At 39.0% G+C, this 20,953-nt stretch overlaps 3 protein-coding genes across 3 annotated transcripts; 1 reads left to right on the top strand and 2 right to left on the bottom strand.

Annotated features, from left to right (window-relative positions):
* Positions 1–2,770: 2,770 nt before the first annotated feature.
* LOC145485732 (histamine H2 receptor-like) lies at positions 2,771–4,463 on the bottom strand. The gene has a single exon (XM_081464353.1). The coding sequence runs from the start codon at positions 4,054–4,056 to the stop codon at positions 3,031–3,033; it is 1,026 nt and encodes a 341-aa protein (XP_081320479.1). The 5' UTR covers positions 4,057–4,463; the 3' UTR covers positions 2,771–3,030.
* Positions 4,464–6,673: 2,210 nt separating this feature from the next.
* LOC145485442 (uncharacterized) lies at positions 6,674–11,467 on the bottom strand. The gene is made up of 5 exons (XM_081464112.1): positions 10,536–11,467; positions 9,809–9,925; positions 8,721–8,855; positions 7,988–8,487; positions 6,674–7,140 (listed from the first exon to the last, which is right to left on the bottom strand). Exons 1-5 carry the CDS (start codon positions 11,176–11,178, stop codon positions 6,925–6,927), a joined length of 1,611 nt encoding a protein of 536 aa, XP_081320238.1. The 5' UTR covers positions 11,179–11,467; the 3' UTR covers positions 6,674–6,924.
* A 4,724-nt stretch (positions 11,468–16,191) lies between these two features.
* On the top strand, positions 16,192–18,161 carry LOC145484128 (galanin receptor type 1-like). The gene has a single exon (XM_081462756.1). The coding sequence runs from the start codon at positions 16,318–16,320 to the stop codon at positions 17,311–17,313; it is 996 nt and encodes a 331-aa protein (XP_081318882.1). The 5' UTR covers positions 16,192–16,317; the 3' UTR covers positions 17,314–18,161.
* Positions 18,162–20,953: the final 2,792 nt, after the last annotated feature.

Genomic DNA, 20,953 nt, shown 5'->3' with positions numbered 1-20,953 from the left:
GACTCGTCGTTCAGTCTTTTTATCGTCGGTGTCACGTGATAGTTTTTTTAAACATGTTAAAAAATGTTAAATGTTGAGTGTTTATAGTGGTCGATGCTCTTAGCTAAAACTAGCTAGTTCTCAGGCATGCCACTTAAAGTGTCTATACGGCCAACAGGGTTTTTTGTGGTTTGGTATCTCTATAATGTGTAAAAAGGTATTCTAAGAAAAAAAAATTGGATTCCGACATTTTAACGCCCAAAGACATCTAGCTTTAAAGTTCCCGCTTCAGCCACGCCCAATGAAGTTGACCGTGAGCCAGTGGCAAAAAAGAGTCTGGTTTTCTGAATGGGTTGTGACGTCAAGTCAGGAATTGCAAAATCCTGCTAGCTCAGGTCACTGTTGTTTCAGTAGTGGTTAGGAGTTTTCGTCGACAAAAAGCAAACAAAACGAAGTTGGTGGAACAATGCGGTTGTCAAGCAAGTAAAATAAAAACATGAGGCTTTGAGATGTTCCTGAAGTGACGTCATTCGTCACCAATCTTTCGTTACGCGGTCAACTTCATTGGGCGTGGTCGAAGCGGTAAATTTAAAGCTTGATTTCATGGCAAAAAAAGCACCGGAATTGTTTTTTTTTTTGGTTTGAATACATTTTTAGATGTTATAGATATACCAAAACCACAAAAACCCTGTTGGCCGTATAGACACTTTAAAACTGAAAGTAAGAAATTTTCAAATGGTCGGAATAGATTTAAGAATCCTCTCTGACCGAGGAGTTGAACAAGCGTCTACCCAGAGACAACTCCAACTTGGTAGTCAGAGCGGACTTGAAATCGCGACCTCTGTATTTTAATTCCGGCAACTTGTAACCACCCGGCCATGCTGCCTCCCCGCAGCTTTCGGAATCCGTTCTATGAAAGGATTTTTCTCTGAAAAGAAGAGCATTATTAAAAGAATATATCTGGATGAATTATACAGTCGATAAAGATTCCCCAGATAATTGTAAGTTACTTACGTATTACTCACGCAATCAGTCAACTTATGACATATTCTTCATCAATAATGATTTATGAGAGTAAATCATACTTAGCCGTGGCGGTGTTCCAATATCCGATCTTAATTAACTTAGATTTTTACGATTTTACCACTCCGTTTTCAACTTTGTTCTGGTTTCGATTCAAAAGATATCAAATACTCGAGACAGTGTTTAATCACATTTTCGGCAAACACTTCCAAGTTCGTGAAAATACCCCTTCCGCTACGCGTCGTATTTTCAACTCTCTTCTTGGTGTTTGGAAATGTGGTAAAACACTGTTACTTGCGTTTGATATAACGCTTTCCGCCCTTTGTCAAAAGTTACTGACTCTAGTTGTGTATGTAAGCCTAGTAACCCACTATTTACTTTTTTGGTTATTTTGTTAAGTTAATCAATTTATGGCGACACGCACAGGCAATTTAGAAACAGATTACGTCTCGCGATCATTCTCAGTCTTTTATCATGATGGTAGTGTATGAATCATTTGTCAGTAAAGCTAAGCTTTACTATTGTTTATTACGTTTCCAATTTTCACGGGTTTATTGGCATATCAAGTGTATTGATAAAGGGATAGTAAGATACCTTCAATAAATCATACTTTCTTTGATGTGTGGACTGCAATTATTTTCATGCACGCTCTCAACTCTTGCCGCTGCAATCATTTTCATGCACGCATTCAACTCTTACAAGAGATTACACATCCGCTTTCATCACTTTTTCTTACCTCCTGAAATTAATTTCTTTTTGAATAATTTAACTCTCGTGATCTGCTTATCTCTTAGTCTTCGCATCTGCATGTAGCCTGCGGCAGCAATATATTTAAGCTAAAAACTGTATAGCGTCATGCATGTGGCTTAACTGCTAGTGTATGTGAATTGTCAGTTTACAGACTTTACAGTCTTCTTAATACTTTTTTGATCGATGTATTTTGTCACATTTTACTCGATACATAACTAAACTGAAATGAATTTAGTCACAGTTTATCGAAAGGTGGTCCTCATCTTTAAAAGATTTCATTTTGTTTTCAGGATTGAGTTTTGTACCTATCACCAAGAAGCCGTTGTCCACTTTGTTCCGACAATCTTTCACATATCACTCGAAGGAACTAACTGGCTCACAAAGCAAGATAATCAAAATTGAGCAAACTTTGAGTTGACATGTCCAAACTTCAATATTTATATAACGGCTAATGAAAATCTTCATCACCTGCCAGGGCTAAGTTAATGATATCGGGCTTATTTTGCTAAGAAACTTCAAACTCATATATGAAAGACTGATGTTTAATAGTACTCTTTCTCCGCTAAATGTCACTAGAATCTAGTATTGACCGCATGCAGGAGAAAACGGCTCAACTACTGAATCAATATACAAAGGATATAATTATATACTTGCACTGGAAACAAACTGGCTACAAAATTATTTTTTTCCCCATCAGGTCTCTCCGGTTTTTCGAATTCCGCAATCATTAGTTTGTTAAAATCAATTGGATATTCACATCGAGTTTCCAATTGGCTCAATAAATGATTTGCTTGGTGGCAGCATTGAACTGAATTGGGTAAAGTGGCACAAAAACATTTGAGTGTTGTTTTTTTCGGTGATTTTTTTTTTTACTTTCATCCTTTTACGGGGTTAAGGATAACTTTTTTTTCCTTTTTGATGTCTATGAACTGATATAAAGTAGTAGAAAAAGTATGTACTTTGTGTCCTGAAAGATCTAATTAAATTCGACTGAGGAATATTTGACCAGTACTGGTAAATAATTTTCGTTATAACTACAAGAGCAACCATATCCAAAGCATATACATTGCCAGTTGACTGGTCATTGACCTTGAAAACAAAAGATCTTGCTCTTTTAGCGAACGTGTAAATTATAAACATTTTTGTTCTGTTAGAGTGGGCTATTGTAATGCTGGACTTGTGAATCGCAATGTCCCAAGCTGATCTTCGAAAAACGGCCTGCCTAGCCTAGCACTTGTGACCATTGTCGTCAATTAAACAGTCATGGTAGTTTCCTTACTATCTTGTCTGCATGTCGATAACAACTTGTGTATTCGTATGTTCCGGTTCGATTTGATTGAGTCCGCACAACTTTCCCAAGGGACCGAGAAGTCTGGCGAATGTTCGGCGCATTTCGATATCCCGGTAAGCGTATATGGCTGGATTGATGGCACTGTTGGAGAAATGCAGCCATTTTATGATGTCCACCATTACAAACTGAGCGTTGATTGAGGATGGGAGGCAAGTGATACAGTACAGGTACAACATGTTGACAACAAAAAATGGAAACCAAGCGATGAAAAAAAACCCAGTCATAACAAGAAGCGTCAATGCCGCTTTACGCTCTTTTTTCAGCCTTCCTTGTCCCATGTTTCCGTGTTGTAATGGATCGCGTCGGATTAGCACTCTTGCAATGCGGAAAATCCCGATGTTTAAAATTGTGATTGTTGTTAACGGCCCCAAGAAGCACAAGGCAAATAAAGCGACAGAGTATACCTCAAGGAGTCTCAACTTTAGCGATATATCACTATCGTTTTGTAAATAGTTTGCTGGATGTACTGAGGCGACGACAATCCCTAAGGTCCAGGACATCATTGACGCTACCGCGTACGGAGAGACGGAGAGCGTTTGGTGATAAAACGGTCGCGAAACGGCTATGAAACGCTCGAATGATATGGCCATCAAGTGAAGATTGGACACTACGGCGCTGAAGATGTCAAACGCGTTGTAAGCTAAAACAAATATGACGCTGACATCCCAACTCTTGATGGAACCGTAGATTCGGATTGGGATAGCGACACCTCCAACGAGTAAGTCAGACAAAGCCAGGCTCACTAACAACGAGTAGGTTCCAGTGCGAAGTCGGTGATTTTTCACGTAAGCTGCAATCACCAGAAAATTACCTCCCACGATTAAAAGTATCAGAAAGGTGTTGACCACAATTCCTGTTGTGAGTCCATCTGAAATGAAATCGAGTTCCCCTGAAGAATCGGTTCCGTTATCGGCTTCTCGTGTGGTGTTGTTAACGATTGTCTTGTTATCCATTGCAAACGATCGACGCTCTAGTTGGTATGTTTTTCACGACTGAAAAATCGTCAAACCTCAATACAAAAACACCAAAAGGTGTTTTATCAGCCACGTACTGTGAGAACAGATTCTTCTGTGACTTTACAGGCGTTCTGTCTTTTATCGCTATCGATTTTGTAATTTTATCGCAAATGAGAAAGTCTTGAAGTGTCTTACCTGTGACTTACTAAGCAGTGTTAAATATAAATTCCCCGACTAGATTAGACATAGTTTTATCGGTTTGGCCAAATGATTGAACATACATGTTGTTTTCACAGATTTTTAAAATATGCTGCAACCATCAGTCCGGCCACTAGCAACAGCCTGCCTCGTCCGTTGAGCGATTCTTTTATGCCCTTGACGTCCTTTTATGAAGACAAACGATTTCAAAATGAAATTAAAAAAACTAAAATTCGACTGGCAAAATCAGACAGTTTTAAAGGACACTATGTCGAGTCTTCCGATTAACTTTGCAATTTCATTTGTGATGAATGAATTCCCAGCGGGTTGGTTTGTTCGTCGACAGGAAATTAAGTTATATGGGCAGTCGTAAAGTTCGCTTCTTACTGGTTTTTGCTCATAAAAATAATTCTTGTGAATGAGAACATGTTTATGATTTCCGCCACGGCGAATTTGTTTTACATATAAGTCAAATTGCTTTCGATACGTAAATGGCACCAAAATTTATTATCGATAACTTTAATCTAAATGGAAAAAGTGAGGAATCAGTTTCTTCGTAAGATATGCTTTGTCTCTATTTGCTTAGAAGGACATGGTATTCCAATGTTTCTTTTTTCGTTTTTACTCTTCCATGACCTCGATCGTAACACGTAGTCAATGCTACCGCACGAAAAATACTGCGTGACTGTTGAACACTGCCTAAAATGTTTTGACTACAAATTCAGGAAAACTTTTAAAATTACATGACAAGGCTCAGTAGTGTTTTTTAAGAAATGCTAAATTAGGTATATTTTATGGCGTTGATGGAAAAGCGTCGCAAATTAAATTCTTGTAAGACTTATTTTACTAAACTTCGAGAACATAACCTGTTAGTTCGCAGATTCACAAGAATGAAGCCACATTACTAATTTTTCCTCATTGTGCGAGACTTGAGTTAAGTGCCTCTCGAATTTTTCACAAAAAGGGTTGCCGATCGACACAGAAAACCGGTCCCTTTGAGTAAATGCTATAAAATTCACTAATCACTCCGCTGCAATTAACAGGCCATGTGTTTCTTAAATATATAGAAAACATCTATACCCTTATTGCCTATTTTGTATTTTGAGACCTCGCTTCCAGGTGCGCCTGTTGTCTTATTCTGCTACATTTTCACTCCATAAAGCAAGTTCGGATCGCACTCAAACCAACGATCAATAGCACATGATGTATGCAGCCTGAAAATTCAGTGTGTGGATTTTAGGTTTTCACAGGGTAAGACATAGAAGTGGACTGTACAAAGACAAAGTAGAATTTTGAAAAAAAAAATCACTGCCTCAATTAACTTAAGCCACGCAATGAAATATTTATCAGGAGGAGCACAACAAGAGGAGAAATTAACATGCCATTTTACTGTATTATTTTAATTTCAAGGAATTATTTCAAACTTTCTCATAAGTAGCTGTGATTTTTTACATTTTCTGTACTATTTCTAAAGGTGGTTTGTCGTTTTTAATCTTTCCCAATCTCAATCATTGATCGTTGTTTCCGTTTTGGTCATCTTTTACCTTAGCCATCGCCATGAAGATAATTTCGAACATTGAACAAATAGAATAAATATTATAATATTATAAAATAATTCTTCTAAACGTACTTTTGACATTAACCTAAGAGTGAAGAAAAATAATGTGAAATTGTAGCTATTAAGATATATAGTAGATGACTCCGCCTGTCACAAACTTATTACAAATGACATACAGCTTTATATGTACGACAAAGAACTCTATTGACTTATAAATCTCCTTTTAAAGAAAAACTGCTGCATGCAGAATAACAAATAGAAAATTGAAAGAATAGCTTTGTCAAATAAATATTGTTTGGGCTTTAGAATCGTTACCATGACAAGCAAAAACAAGCTGAAAAAACTGTGGCAAAATTAAATGATTTTCACGTTTACTGATTTTTAATTTTTCATGTTCTGACGCGCAAGGACTGGGAACCAATAATTTACTTCGATGCTTTCGTCAAATAAAAACTGCGTTGGCCCATGCTCTACTATCTAGAAAAGAACAAAGAAAAATTCTGTTCAGAAGATATGCAGATTATTTACATTTACACATATTTGATAAAGTGCGCGTTCTGATTGCCTGTGAAACTGATGTTATATCATGCAGAGATCGAAACACCGGAAACCGTGTTTCGTCATTTTGTGCATTTCCTCAACGGTGTTTTACTAAAACAATCTTTACATTAAAGACCATTTGAGAAACTAATAAAACACCCGCGTTAGGTTGTGTTTTCTAAATTTTGCCCATTTCTCTCGGGTGGCAAATGCTGCTCAATACGCTCTTTTACGACTCTCTCAGTACGTACAGCGTCTCAACAGCTTCTTGGTATTCGAGCATTCAATATAAAGACACCTTGCATGAATGGCGCCGATATTTGAATAGTAATACGTATACATCGCATGCCTCGCATTCATGTGAAAAATCCTTTGTCTGGAAGCATAAACACGAGGCTTAGGATGTACAAAGTATTGCTTTTCAAATTTAGGCGCCACGCTTGTTCAGCAGTTATTATCACGAATTTCGTGAGAGAGATTTTCCTCCATGTAAACATTAGAGTAAATTGTATTTGTGTCCCATGCATTGAAGATGATTCACCAAATAATTTGACCACTAATTTTGTATTCTAAGTCCCCTTTGGGTCAAAGTACTGTTCTAGGACATCTTCTGCTGGCCTAAAGGCGAGGTTGCTATAGTGCACAATGTCGTTTTTAACTGGTCCATTGCCTCCGTGGGTACCAGTACCCTGTGGGTAGGAGTCAGTGATAGGAAATACGTCGAGAACTTGGAAGCCTGCCTGGCACATGCGCGAAGTAGCGAAAGCGTTGTAAAGCAAAATACGCTGTGGAAAGAATACAGAAATACCAAGAATAACGGTCATATACTGATACATTGTCTAAGGGAGTAGCAACTTACTAGTTCCCAGAGTCTCTCTTTTTCACGCCTTGAAGGGAAACTGGGAACAATTAACGCTGGTGGAATTCGAATAGTGGATTTGAATTACATAACAAGGAAATAGAGATTTGATAAAGATTTACGATTGAGAATTAGAATTCTAACAAATCCTAAGATAGGCGAAGGACTCAGTTGGGTTGTGTGAATTTATTTTTCTCCTTATTTGTTCCTCTGGCATAAATTTGACGCCTCCCGTTGAAATCTGCTTAAGACATCCTAAAGACCCGTGGAACAGGCGCAAGATAACGTCATCCGCTTTTAAAGGTAGTTGACTAAACTTAATGCTTTCATCGGATAGACTTTCTCGTTAAATCAGGGCGAGACACACGGTGTAAGGGCACAGTTTTTATGAGTCCCAATTAAGCTTCTACAAGATAGGATGAAGAGTAAGAGAGAGGATTCCCTATATTGGCCTTATTCTCAAAGCACACCCTCTCAAGTTGTTTTCAGATGTAGTTTCCAGTCCTCGCGAGGATGTCATCACAAGCGTTGCGTTGAGACATTTGTAGACTGAGGATGAAAATGCATGTGAAACAGTTTTAGCTGTCCACGTGAGCAGAATCTACGCCAAGGAATTGAATTGGCTAATCCTAAACATGAAAATCGGTAGTAATGCAAAAATAACTTGAGAAGGATTACCTTGGGGGCAAGGCCTACAAAGGAGACTAACTCTTTCACCCTTTATGCTATCCTCTCTTGGCTTCTATATAAAGCTAGGACAGATGGTACTTCACCTGTTGCGTCAAAAACCGCTTGTGTCCAAGGTGAATGTTGCTGGCCTTTTCCTTATTAATGGCTGTTGTTGTTTTCCATATCACCGTTCCCCGAAATTTTGACCTCGTCACGTTTGATGCTGCGTCTTTTTCTTCATCTGTGAGCACTTCCACCAAACCGTCGATAAGTTTCTTGTAGTTCGTAAAGTTTGTGCTTTCAACGAAGTGCAGGCCAAAGTTCATGATGATTGCGCTGCTTTCGTCCATTTGAGGATCGTAAACAACGCGGCGAAAACTCTGTAAAACTCTTTCATTGTCGTAATCGTAGTTGTCGTTTTCTTTCTTGGCAGCAGTAACGTTGGCAACCGAGTAAATCCAGTTGTAACTGAAATTACATCGCTTGAAAATGTCTCGACACAGTTGTCTTTGCATAAGCGATTGAGCAAAGAAGACGTTAACAGAATCGCCAAAAATCCATAATGTTCCTTCTTTGGTGGGAGACTCGTGCTTTTGGGGTGGCTCTGTGATCAATAAGTAAACTCAGTAAGCAATTAAAAAAGACAAAATTCTATGGAAATGATTGGTTTACCTCATAATACTTACTCTCCCACTTATTTGTAATTGCCACTAGGTCAAATAAGCTCTCTCTTTCTTTGTTTCCCAAATCTGCAGACATTATTGTTATTCTGTTCAACTTGCGTCGACTTCTGTGTTCTTTTTTTAATAAACTACCGTAAACATATAGCTCACGTACCTTTAACATGTGGCTTCCATGTGTTCTGAACCCATCGCCCATACCCATCCCACATGAAGTTACACTTGGTGGCACAATTTACTTTGCCGACTCCATGCTGATACTTGTCTGAAATGCTGGCGAAAGAGACCCTCCCTTGAGTAAAGAATAAATCTAATTTTAGTCAAAATCTCGGGCAAGCACTTTCTTCATAATAGCTGGAAAGGTTTGGGCACCTTCGATGGAAGTGGCTCTACGCAGAATCTCAGTTCCACTCCCCGGAGAAGTGCGAAATGAGGCCGCAATATATACTTGAGCTCTTACTGTAAGTGATTTTGAGGTCCGTACTTTAATTTACGGACCGGGTTTTGCCCCTTCGCTTCATATAAATTGAAGGGGAAAAAACGAGGATCCGTAAAAAGAGGTCAGCAAGATATTTATTATATCTCTACCGTGTATCTGACGGGTTCGGAAACGATTTCTATTCACACGGAACGGCTTCAAATTTCTGACATAAGTCGAAAGCAAAACGAGTCAATTTGAAATCGCTGTTAAGTCGCTGGCACGTTTTAATACACAATTTAAAGTAGTGGAGAGTTTAAAACTTTTACTAGCTATAAACGTTATGAGCACTTGGCGATAAATTACGAAAAATTTTGGCAGCAAAAACAGCTTCAAATTTTAACGGGCCGTACAATAGCATACGGCCCGCTAAATTGACCGATCACAGCGCGCGTAGTAACTAAGAGATAAAAAAAATTGGGTCTACCTGAAGTAATGCTGAATGCGAACAGGAATGCAATTTATGTTAAGCCTGAGGGACATATAGTTCGCTTTTTGCTCTTTGCTACAGTTATTCTCTACTTGCACAAATCCCAGTATACACCTTTCTTATCACCCCAAAAAATTTACATAGGCATTGTTTTAGATTTCTCATTGGACATCTTCATTTCCCAGGAGAAATTGCAAACAATGATTATGCAAAATTTTGGGGGGTAAAAGAGGTGTATTATGGGATTTGTGCAAGTACAGAATACAGGATTTGGGTACAAGCTGCAATCTTCAAACGAGAGACTTACTAGACCTACAAGCGTCATGAAGATTCTTACCATCACTAGCACGTGGGATGGTTATTTCGACAGGACTCCCATCCCACAAAGCGTCTTGGAGATAATCTTTATTTCCATCGACTTGTGGATGTCGCTGATATTTTCCTTGCGCGTTCCCTTGGAAATAAATTTTAGTTAGTCTAGTTGTTCATTATTGCAGGATTAACTAGTTGCTGCGGGTGCCTCGGTAACTATCAAAGAAAACTCTAGTAGTATCTAAAGCGAAGACGATAGCGAGCGGTGATATTGAGTGAGAGATAGACGACCTCAAAGATTATTGAACTCATATCATATATTGTATCATCGATCAGTGTGCAGTCCAACGGAACTCAAAATACGGAGTTCAAGCAGATCGCGTGGTTCCTCAATATTTTTAACTCGGCGACAAGATGACTTGCTTAGAAAATCAAAGCAAGATTTCACAGACAACATGAAATCCCCTTAATTCAATTTAGTTGTGCAGCAAGCTAGAGGCTATCTTATTTAAGGGTTAATGGATCCAAAGTGCGATGAAAGGACCAGAACCCGTAGAGGACGCGGACGTACACCGAGGATTCATTCCGAACATTATGCAGTCTAAGGGAGCGGTCCTCTTGGTATGTATGTTCTTGATCGAGTTATCGGGATAAACAGCAGCCACTTTAAACTTGCACTTAATTAAGGTTTTAATTAACTAAACGTGTTAAGGAAGTGTTAACGGTGTATTGCAAAACACTTAGGAACCTACCAATCATAAACCAGTCCCGGGGAGGATCCTTAAATCCATCACATAAAGTGTAATCCAACGTGATATTTGCAGTGTATACGCCAGATTCCAGTGCAAGAAACAAAACTTCGTACGTCCCATTTCCATGATCGAATACTGTCGGAGATATCGACGACGGCCCTCTGAGGAGGACCCTCCATGTGTCACCGCCTTGTGTCTTGGGAAGTCCTTCCTTTGTTTGCGATTGAATGCTAAAACGACTGTATTCTCCCACGGGTTTGATGTTCCAAAGTGAAATAAAGCTGTTGTTAGGATCAGTAGCATTTGTTCTGTCCATTGATGAGTTCCAGGCCATTTTGCTCTCACAAGGCGAGATCATGCCCTTCCAATCCAATCTCCACCGCTGTTGTCTACACCAGTGCGTCAGAAACTCTGTCGAGACCTTTCTGCTCTGTATTTCCTTCTCAAGCATCTCGGCCGTGCTATCTTTAAGCGGTATGTTTTTCTGCTCCAGGGATTTTTCATAATTTCCCCGATTTAACTTGTTTTCCACCGCTGGTCTTGAGAGCCACAAAAACACGTAGACGACAAGAAAGAAAACAACGAAGATCTTGTAGAAGTCTTTACTGGATCCTGCCGACCGTGGAAGGATCTGAATTCGCATGGATTATAATTGTTAAATCCACCTTCTCTGACCAAATGCCTCTCCTACTTGCTATTCACTTGCATCAGCATTTCTAGATCATAATACGAACAATAGCACAAATATGTAAATCTTAATTAACGAAGCTGGTGTCATATATGAGTGATATCTCACATTAAGGATGTGCGCCATTTGTTATAGGTTCGATCGCTTTAACTTGACCATCCACAAAAGATTCCTATTGCTTCATTAAAATTTAACTTTGCGGGACAGTAGGTAATGGAAAAAGGGTAATAGAGAGGATGTTGTTGCTATTTCCCCCCCCCCCCCGCCGCCGCCTCTCCCCCCAGTTCCTTGTTCTCTTTGCTTCTTACGGCGTGGCCAGGACAAGTTTTCCTCAGACTTGGTGAGTTGGGCTCCTCAAATCTGATTCTGGTCTGATCTTAAAATAAATAAACTACAGTATTTAGCCAGAGAGGAATCTACATCAGGCTTTGCTCGTTTTCATGCGGTTCCTCTATCCTGATCGAATTGGAATTTGGAAATGGTTTTTCAGAAGGGACGAAAACCAAAGTACTCGGGGAAAACCCTACGAGCAAGTCGAAAACCAATAACAAACTAAACCCACATATAACTTAACTTAAACTTAAACTTTAACTTAAACTTAACTTTAACGTTAACTTTAAAGTTAACTTGAACTTGAACTTAAACTTAAACTTAAACTTAAACTTAAACTTAAACTTATATGATACCGGACTGGAATCGAATCCGGACCACATTGGTGGGAGGCGCGCGGTCTCACCACTGCTTCCCAAACTTGCTTCTCCAAATTGAACTATTGAGATGGGTATTTCATTTCTTCTCTCGCGCATTACAACCAAACGCGCGGTAATTGTAAGCTGGTACCATAACCATGCATGGCAAGACACGAGAGCTTGATTTTCGATAGCCTCCTGCGTCTTCACACGAGACTAACTTCTTGCGAGTTTTACCGCAATCAAGGCCAGCGACAATCAAGTTCTCGTACTAACGCCATGCAACTAGTTAACGAAACATTCCTTTTAACGAAAACAATTGGTCATAAATGAAATGGGGTTTGGGCTGGAACCATGGAGTGAATACCTACTGGAACCATAACATTTAGAATTAGAAATAAATTACTATTCCAAGGGGGTAACGTTTGAAATTTAAGGAGCGAAGATAATATAATTTGTTGAAAATTACCTCGAAATCCGCTACTCGAGAACTCCAGCTGTCCACAAGTTGTTAACAGAAACTGCAGCCTTCAATATTTTCACTTATTAAATACTTAACAGTTTAATTTGTCATACGTTTAATCCCGTACAGACGTATGTATTCTGTCGTTCCAAAACGCTAAAAAAGTGAAAACCGGCTTTCACAAAATAACTGAAGCCACAGACGGAAGCGATCACTGTCTTAAGACATTTTGTTTTTGGCTGAAAACGGCTGGTAGCAGGTAAAACCTATTGAGGCATATTATAAGTCGCGAATCGTTTAGGTTTAAAAGCCTGTTGGACTGTTTTGCGGTGCGATCTGCACTGTCAATAAATGAACGGAATTACGTACGACAATTCGATGTGAACTCCTATGTATTTTGTTACCCTGGTTGGTCATTTCCGACTTGAATATTGGCTCATAAGTTCATGCTAGATTTTCGCGCAAGTGCGGCCTTCAAGGTCCAGAGGTGGTGCTTTACCACATGAACGAGCATGGGTGACTGGTGGTTTCAGAATTATCTTATCGAAAACATTCATTGAGATCCCAGAACCAGAATGGGTATTTAAAGAGCTCTGTTCCTTTCCACTGCAGGGCAAAGATCTTAAAAAGATGTCCTTTTCTTTCTCGGGCTTTGACTTCAATTCAAATGACTTAAATGGAATCAAGGGGTGTAATCAGTGATGCATCCATGCGTCTACTGCACGTGTTCTTATTTGGAACGCAAACTGGGTTGAATGGGTCAGTTAGTGAGTCAACATATAACCTGCCTAACGATAGGCAAATGAGACCATAACTTCCATAACTGTAGGTTAAGAAGTAAGTGTAGAGTTTTCCAGCCAGTTCTCTAACCCTTCAGATACATGAAGGGCGCTTTTAATATTTTCCGCTTAATTGGAGTAAACATATTTGATTAACACCTTACAAAAGAGATACCTGCAGGACCTGTCTCGTAAAACCTGTGGCAACAACCTTACCGGCCTAAAAAAAATGGCGGTGGTTTGCTTTTATATTACAACAAGAGAATGAACGAAGATTTTTGATTCGCGGAGTTATTCGCATTCGTTAAAATCTAACGCAGGTTTTCCTCAAGGCAGTTTCTTGGTTTTGTTTGGCTAGGATCGTGGGCAAATGGGACTTGGAACTACTGTGAAAATGGCAGCTTTCTCGGCCACCGTTAAACTATAACTACGATCAGTTTCCAGATTCACCTTGAACAGGCTTCAATCAATCGGACTGTAGAAACCACATCACTGTAAGCTATAGCCGATATATACTGAACTCGATATTCACTGACACCACAATGTCTGCGTATGTTATCAAACTAACTGAAGAGCAAGACGAAGAGGAGAAAGAAAGGGTCGCTTGGTGTTCAAAGAGAAACGTTTACTTCATCCTAGCGTCAGTTCTTATATTTCTCGCAATGTTTCGACTCTGGCTTGTTACTCATCTGGTAGCTGCGCCAAATAATCTAAAATTGGACTAAATCTTTATTTTAGTCTTGAATAAATTAAAAACAAGCGTGTGCCATGGACAGGTGCGAGGAACAAGTCTCGAAGAGTTTATTGTCTTCTACAGCCACAATATTGATAACTTGATCAGTCCGGATATGAAACACTGGACAAACAACTGTTAACCTTTAAAGAAGACACAATATGCAATGGACGAGGTCCTCAACGAGCTTCATGTATCATCGTCAAGAGCCAATATAAAGATGAAAGGGTAACTTTATAATCATGACTTACTCTGTTAAGATATTAATATAGGTTCCTGAAGAATACAATGCCTTGCGGAAGAGTCATATATGGAACTCTTCCTTAATTAATTTCACTAAGGAGGACTTTCATGCCGGGTGTTTGAGTTATATCGCCATTTTTAACGATGCAAATAATCATAAGCAAAGAATACTGGTATCCTCAGAACAGTTTTGATCTTCTTCCATAATCATCGTGTTTTAAATCGCTGAAGTCGCCAATAAGGAAGAAGATGTTTTGAGATGGCACTAATTTAAGTAAAGAAAAACGATACAGAAACGATTAAATTTTCAAGAAGATATATTCTCCAACTAGGAAGCCTTTGTTTTGCATTGATGTAAAACTCTTGGAAAAATATCAGTTCCATCAGACAAAGATACGTTGAAAATACTTAATTATACTTATTGTCAAGATTGCAGATCACTTGCACGACAGATTTGTCAGCCTTCTTACGAATGTCATTTAATGAAACGTGTAGCGTCAATAAATGGTGCAGTACATTTGGCATGTGTAATTCGTCAGCCAAATAAAAATTGTTTTGAATATCTGGATCAGGACCAAGGACCAGACAGATGAGAATATCTTAAAAATAATCGGGTGAAGCCTGCGGGCGTTTGCTTCTCTGCAGCTCGGTTTTGCGTGCACCAAAAGGTAAGAACAAGATAAAAGTGTTTTTCAAGCGTATTCCAGAAGGGCCATACTAATGATTGGTTGTTCCAATCTCTGATGAAGAGGTCGTGACTAATTGCACATCACAAAAACACAAAAGGCACTCAATGGCTCTCCGTGGTGAACACTTGGAAATCTTCGATCCTTAAGAAAATGAGAGAGAGAGAGGTAAATGACTTAATTGATTTAGCACGCACAATCGCCGACTGCTCGATGAAGCCCTACTCCATTCAATTTGCCCTTCACGAACATAACGTCTGGCTGATCCCTCGAGAGCAAACAGTCTACCTTGAATCCCATAATGACCTCCAAAGGAAGAGAACGTCTTTAATCATATTCTTATTGTTACTCTCAGTTTTCAGCCATTTGCAGTTTTTACATTAAATACCTTGGTGTAAAACAATATGGTTCAGACTGGTGCCACACTATTCGAGACAAACTACAAAAACAGCACCTAATTGTTTTTCCAAAACACTCTATTTTACCACCAAGGGAAAACAATACAAGCTCCAATATGGTCTCGGACGTGATGCTCTGATTGTTTACTCGTTTAAAGTAAAAAAAATTGCATTTGGACAAGAAAATTCTTCTTTCGAAGTCTTAAGAAATGTCGCCCATTGCAGGTATCTTTTCGTCTGAACCTCGCTAAAACAAATACATCGAAAATACAGTATTCAGTCAACTTCTAACAAATGCATCCGTAGATAAACAAAACAATCAGAAAATTGAAAAATGGTGTATAATAGTGTTTGGATCCAAACTGGTTTAATTATCCAGCAACGCGTAAATGTAAAGTAGAACATAAACGAACAACAAAACGAACAGATGCGTAAATCCCACGGTAAAGATATTTTACTTAGAACTGATGAATTTTCTCAAAGGACACGAAACTAAATTTAAGGTTAGGCAAGGCAATTAGATTTATCCTAAAAGTCGTTTTCTACCTTTGGAGTCATAGAAAGGTTTAAAAGTTAAAGTAAATTGAAAGCAAACGTTTACATATTTTATTACATTAACAATTAAATGATACTGACATTGCATGTCAATAAAGCATTGTGTTCCAATTTACCAATGTATCAATATTAGAAGCACAGAATGCAACGGGCAAAGAGGTCCGTCACGGAACAGATTTGATCAACTGCGCAGCTATTCACAAGGTAGAATATTCAACAAATGTCCGATATTTTATTATCCAAGAACTGGATATCCGCTCACTTTTCCTCGAGTCTGTCTAATTGAAACGTCAAATTGATAGTTTTGACGTAAAATCCTATTGGCTAAGTAAACAAGCGCTCATTGCTCATTGGCTAAAATGCAAAAGGAAACCAATGTAGTCACCGCTTGTCGCTAACAAAGAGAGAAAATAAATGTAAACTTTTGGCAGTGCAAGCAAAGAACCAGATGTATTTACATTTAAAGTCTAAGCATAGCTTTTCAGAAATTAACGGCGCTTAGCCGGTGTTGCGCCCATATCTAATCAATAACTGAAGTCAGACACAAAATGGACAACGGAACTTCTCTAGACGAAAGTGCTACCAATGAGACATTGCAGACTCAAGATGGACTTTTTCGAACTAAAAGTGAAGTATTCGTTTTTATGGCGCTTTACATCCTGCTCTCATTACTGGCGATTACTGGAAACTCTTTAGTTGTTGTTGCCTTCAGAAAAGTTCGCCTCCGGGCAGCCATCAACTTGTTTTTTGTTAGTTTGGCCGTCTCGGATTTGATGGTCGGTGCAGTTTCCATTCCATTGTGGATCTACAACCTTTCCTGTCCTTATTTCAGCTCGTGCATCGAACCAAACGTTTCAGTCAGCGTGTTTTACAGAGCGTTCGATGTATTCAGCGCGATGGCATCAATATGGAACCTTGTGGCGATAAGCGTGGAACGCTATTTGGCGATCTGCTGGCCCGTTCATCACCGGTTGAGTTCCTTCACGAGATACTACTTGATGATCTTTGCGACTTGGAGTCTCTCCGTGATGATTACAGCTGTTTACTCGGTAGACTTCAACCCCACGTGGAAGAGTTATCGTGGTTCGCTGATGTTCGTGGCAGGTTTCGCTGTTCCTCTTCTCGTCATCACCGTCATGTACAGTAGCATTCATCGAAGTGTTGTGAGCATGAACGCGCACTGGAAAAGAGCGAACGCCAAGGCATCCGTGCTACGCAAGAGCGTGCAACGGGAAAAGAGAACGGCAACGACTGTCTTCATTGTGACAGCGTTGTTCATAGCTGCTTGGCTTCCTTTTTTCGTGGTGTCCATGCTATGGACGTTTCATCGATCGAGTCTTCTTGTCGGAAGTGGTTTCATCCGACTCATGGACTTCATAAAATGGATGCATTACAGTAACAGCGCTGTGAACCCAATCGTATACGCCTATCGCAGCGAAGAGATAAGGAGAATGCTGTTTAAATTGCCAGTGCCGGTAACGGGGAGAAGAGATGGATTCCCTGGGAGAATGCAACCGACGGGGAATAGGCCTAGGATCACCTAAATTTTGAAGAGCTCTGTCTATCTGTTTAAGCTGGCGAATGAGAATCCCATTGAGGGATAGAATTGTGTTAAGTTTGTTAAAATTATATGTTCGATTAGATGCACAAAGCATTAATTTGAAAAAAATGTATTTTGTTTCACTGTTCAGTTGGATATTTGGTGTAAACACTTAATGGTGGTATCGATGAAGAAGGCAGTAAATTTGAATATATGTTCTTGTATTACTGTCAGCTTTTTGGAGTTTGACTGACAGATTTGACTCCCGAACAGGGAAGCCCTCAACTTTGAAGGACAAGGGTATCTACATGTATTCTTTAAAAATAGCTAGCTTTCAAATACAAGGACAAACTAAACATCGCTTTTCAAACAAAGAAAGCTGCACTACGTAGTGGATCAGGATGAAAAAAAAAGAAAAAACATCATTGACGACGGGAATGTTAGTTGAAATCTGCCCCTGCGCAATGCCCAAACCTCGGAAGCGCTAATTTCATTTTTTTAGAACGATACGAAAGATCTTTCTTGAAGATACTAACGTGATGGTCAGTATCGGTGATTCTAAGAAGGCTGGAAGTCCTATTAATTACAAAGATATTGGTATCCTCATTGGTGAATACAATCAAAAAAAAGAGAGAGAGAGAGAGAGAGAAAAAGAACTGTGTCAAGGATAATTTATACTGCACATGTAAATTGCCTGGCCTTTCTTAAAACCGCGCTTAGCTAAATAAAAGGTTAAAAGCTGGTTGAGGTTTTGCGTTTAGGACACGTTCGAAGTATATCTTGCTTTCACTAAGAACTTACACAATATGATAAGTACAACATATGATATTTTTCAAACGTTTCCAAAAATAACACGGCAAAACAAAAATGTTAAAGATTGTGCAATCACTATGCTTTTCAAGGAAAAAATAAATATTCAGTTCGAATTCAATGCGCTTCTACTTTCTTTGATGCTTGTCACATTGTATTGGGTATCAATTGTTAGCCTGTTCCAGGCTATCGGTAGTTGGGGAAAAGCGAAAAAAAGAGGGCGAGCGCGAGAAAAAACGAGGAATCCCTCGTCTTAGTCCTCCCTCGTTTTTCCTCTCGCTTGCCCTCCGTTTGTCCCCAACTACAGAGAGTCTAGAACAGGCTAATCAATTGTTAATAACGAAAAATAGAGAAGCATACACGATTCATAGAACTTCTTTTATGCTTCCGATAAATTTAACTGATGTGGCTTAGTTATTCCGATCGCTTCTTCGGAATTAAAATTTTACCGACGGAGCCGTTTATTCCTCTCAGCATATTTCACTGCAAATGTTAAGTTACAGTTTGAGGTTTTAGATGAGCTTGAAGTAATTTGAAAATAAAGGGCGAAAGCTTTGAAAGAAACAGATGATAGAACTGAAGTTAACTGAAGCGAAAATAATGAAAAAAAAAGTGCTAGACAGGTTAAGTCCTGTTTTGAAATCACTACAGTAACCTATTCCTGCACTGGATTTGATTAACCCTTCCATTCAACCCAGATCACGTTCTGCATGTGATAGAGGGTACATCAAGTAGATGCAAGATCTTAGTCCATAATTTGGACACTGACACCAGGTCAAATTCCGCAGTTGATAATGGTTTAATTAGCTGCCGGTTTTTGCTGCCGAAATTTTTACCCAACATGAATCCACGACGTACTTTCCGCTTGCCAAGTGTCATGTTTCGTAGTTTTTAAGCGGAGTGCTTTTTGCGCAACGTTTGCGTTGGATATTATAAGATAAAAAGTCGGTACAGCTGTGAATTCGATGTCGTCACCAGACCGGTTCTGTCCTATAAGTATAAATTTAAAAACCCGTGGACTTGGAGATCGAGAGCCAGGAACTACATTAATTGACTTTGTCGGAGTTTGACGAGTTTCTTTACCGCAGTTTAACGCACGGGGAGAAAAAGAAAAAAAAATCCACCTTCCTCAAGTTTAGTATGTAAATCAGTACATGAAGACCATAAGAGAACGGCATTTGAGTTTGACAGAATTTGATGGAGTTGTTTACAAAAAAAAAATGACAGTTGTTGGTTTAGGAAGTGAGGTCACTTAATAACTTGAGCCATATAAGTATTTTGACCAACTCCATTTTAAATCTACTTTTGAAAGATTTTATAAATATATCGCCAATTCCAGTTTTACACCATAAACTATGAAGACTTGAACCGCATAACACCTTGAAGCAAATTGGCTTCAGTTAAAATGGGTGGATGAAAATAAAAATTGGTTTAGTCACGGTTTAAACAACTGCACTTTTTTCATCAAATGGCAGTCATCATGTCACAAGTATTTTAGCGAGACTCCAAAAAGGAATCTTTCTACCTGACTAGTGTCAAATAGCATATAAATTAGTTATATTCATGAAGTTCATTCATGAATGGGTACTTGCAGAAATAACGTGCGCCGGACTCTTACACTATTTCATATAGTTTAAAATGCAGTATTCCTTTAATTTAACCCTGTGTGAAATAAATTGAAATTCATAGCAAATGTAAACAACTCGGCGTAAATTTCCTAATTCTGAAAGCGCGCCAGCCAGCCAATTAACAAGTATCCAATTCCATCGTGGGATGCGTTTTCCCACGTTTACGAGAGCGCAATTTTTATGAAGCCTTTTTTGACGAGCATATCCGCAGAATTTGAGCCTTTTCCCCACAAATTTCATTATGCCTCATAAATAAATAAAAAAGCATGTAATGGGTTTTTGTTCTTAAATGGTTGTCATCAGTGTTGAAATAGCAATTCAAACACTGCAAGGCAAAGTATTCTTATTCTAAGTGAAGCCTGCAGGAATTCTATAGTCAAAAGATATTAGAAACTCGTATCTCTTAGAGACTATATGTACCAGAAATATTCGCGGATATCGAGGGAAATTAGAACAAATCTAAAAGTAGTCTTCGGCTGTCGACTAGTCCACAGCATTTCCTACGGGCTAAGAACCTTTTCACGAGAAATCAACCCTTTGCTAGATGAACTATATTTTAGGTAAACATACGTCATAGGCCAAACCCTTACGTAGGAGGGCCAATCACAATCGCACACAAGCTTTTTTAATTACTTGAAGACTATCGCCTTCACTCACATAAATCTGAACCAGCTGCTGAGAGATTTTGAGGTCAGTTTTCAAAGCACTCACGGCCAGGTTAAATGCTGCCCTGAGGGAAAACTCTCGATGTGTTGAGAAAGGATTTATTAATTCGTGCTTCCCCCTGTCCAAATGGTTTTGCTGTGACAACTGTGGCAAAGATTCAACCATTAAGGTAGGAGGAAAATTCTAAAGCTCTTGTGAATTGCAAGATGCATTTACATGATTTATCATTAAGCTGTACAGTTAATAAAGTGCACGAGCTCTTTGAAACTTCTCAAGATATGCTTTGATGGACCGAACCGATCAGCATCTGGTTTATTTGCGGGTGTCCTTTTGCCTTCAAAGTAAACCGTCCTTTTCACCGGATAAGGCCGCTTAAAGCGTTGATGAAACAGCAGGATTCATGTTATGACACAGGCTTGTTAGTTTTTCTAGTGTCTTATTTACTTTACCTATCTTCCTTCTATAGTGCGACAATGGTTGCCGAGGCAAAGAAAATTTGGAAACATATAGTTATGTAAGCTAAAACCGTGAGAGTCTTCG

This window comes from Orbicella franksi, chromosome 4, assembly GCF_964199315.1.
Source record: "Orbicella franksi chromosome 4, jaOrbFran1.1, whole genome shotgun sequence".
Lineage (NCBI taxonomy): Eukaryota > Metazoa > Cnidaria > Anthozoa > Scleractinia > Merulinidae > Orbicella > Orbicella franksi.
This window is presented reverse-complemented; position numbering and strand designations above follow the sequence as displayed.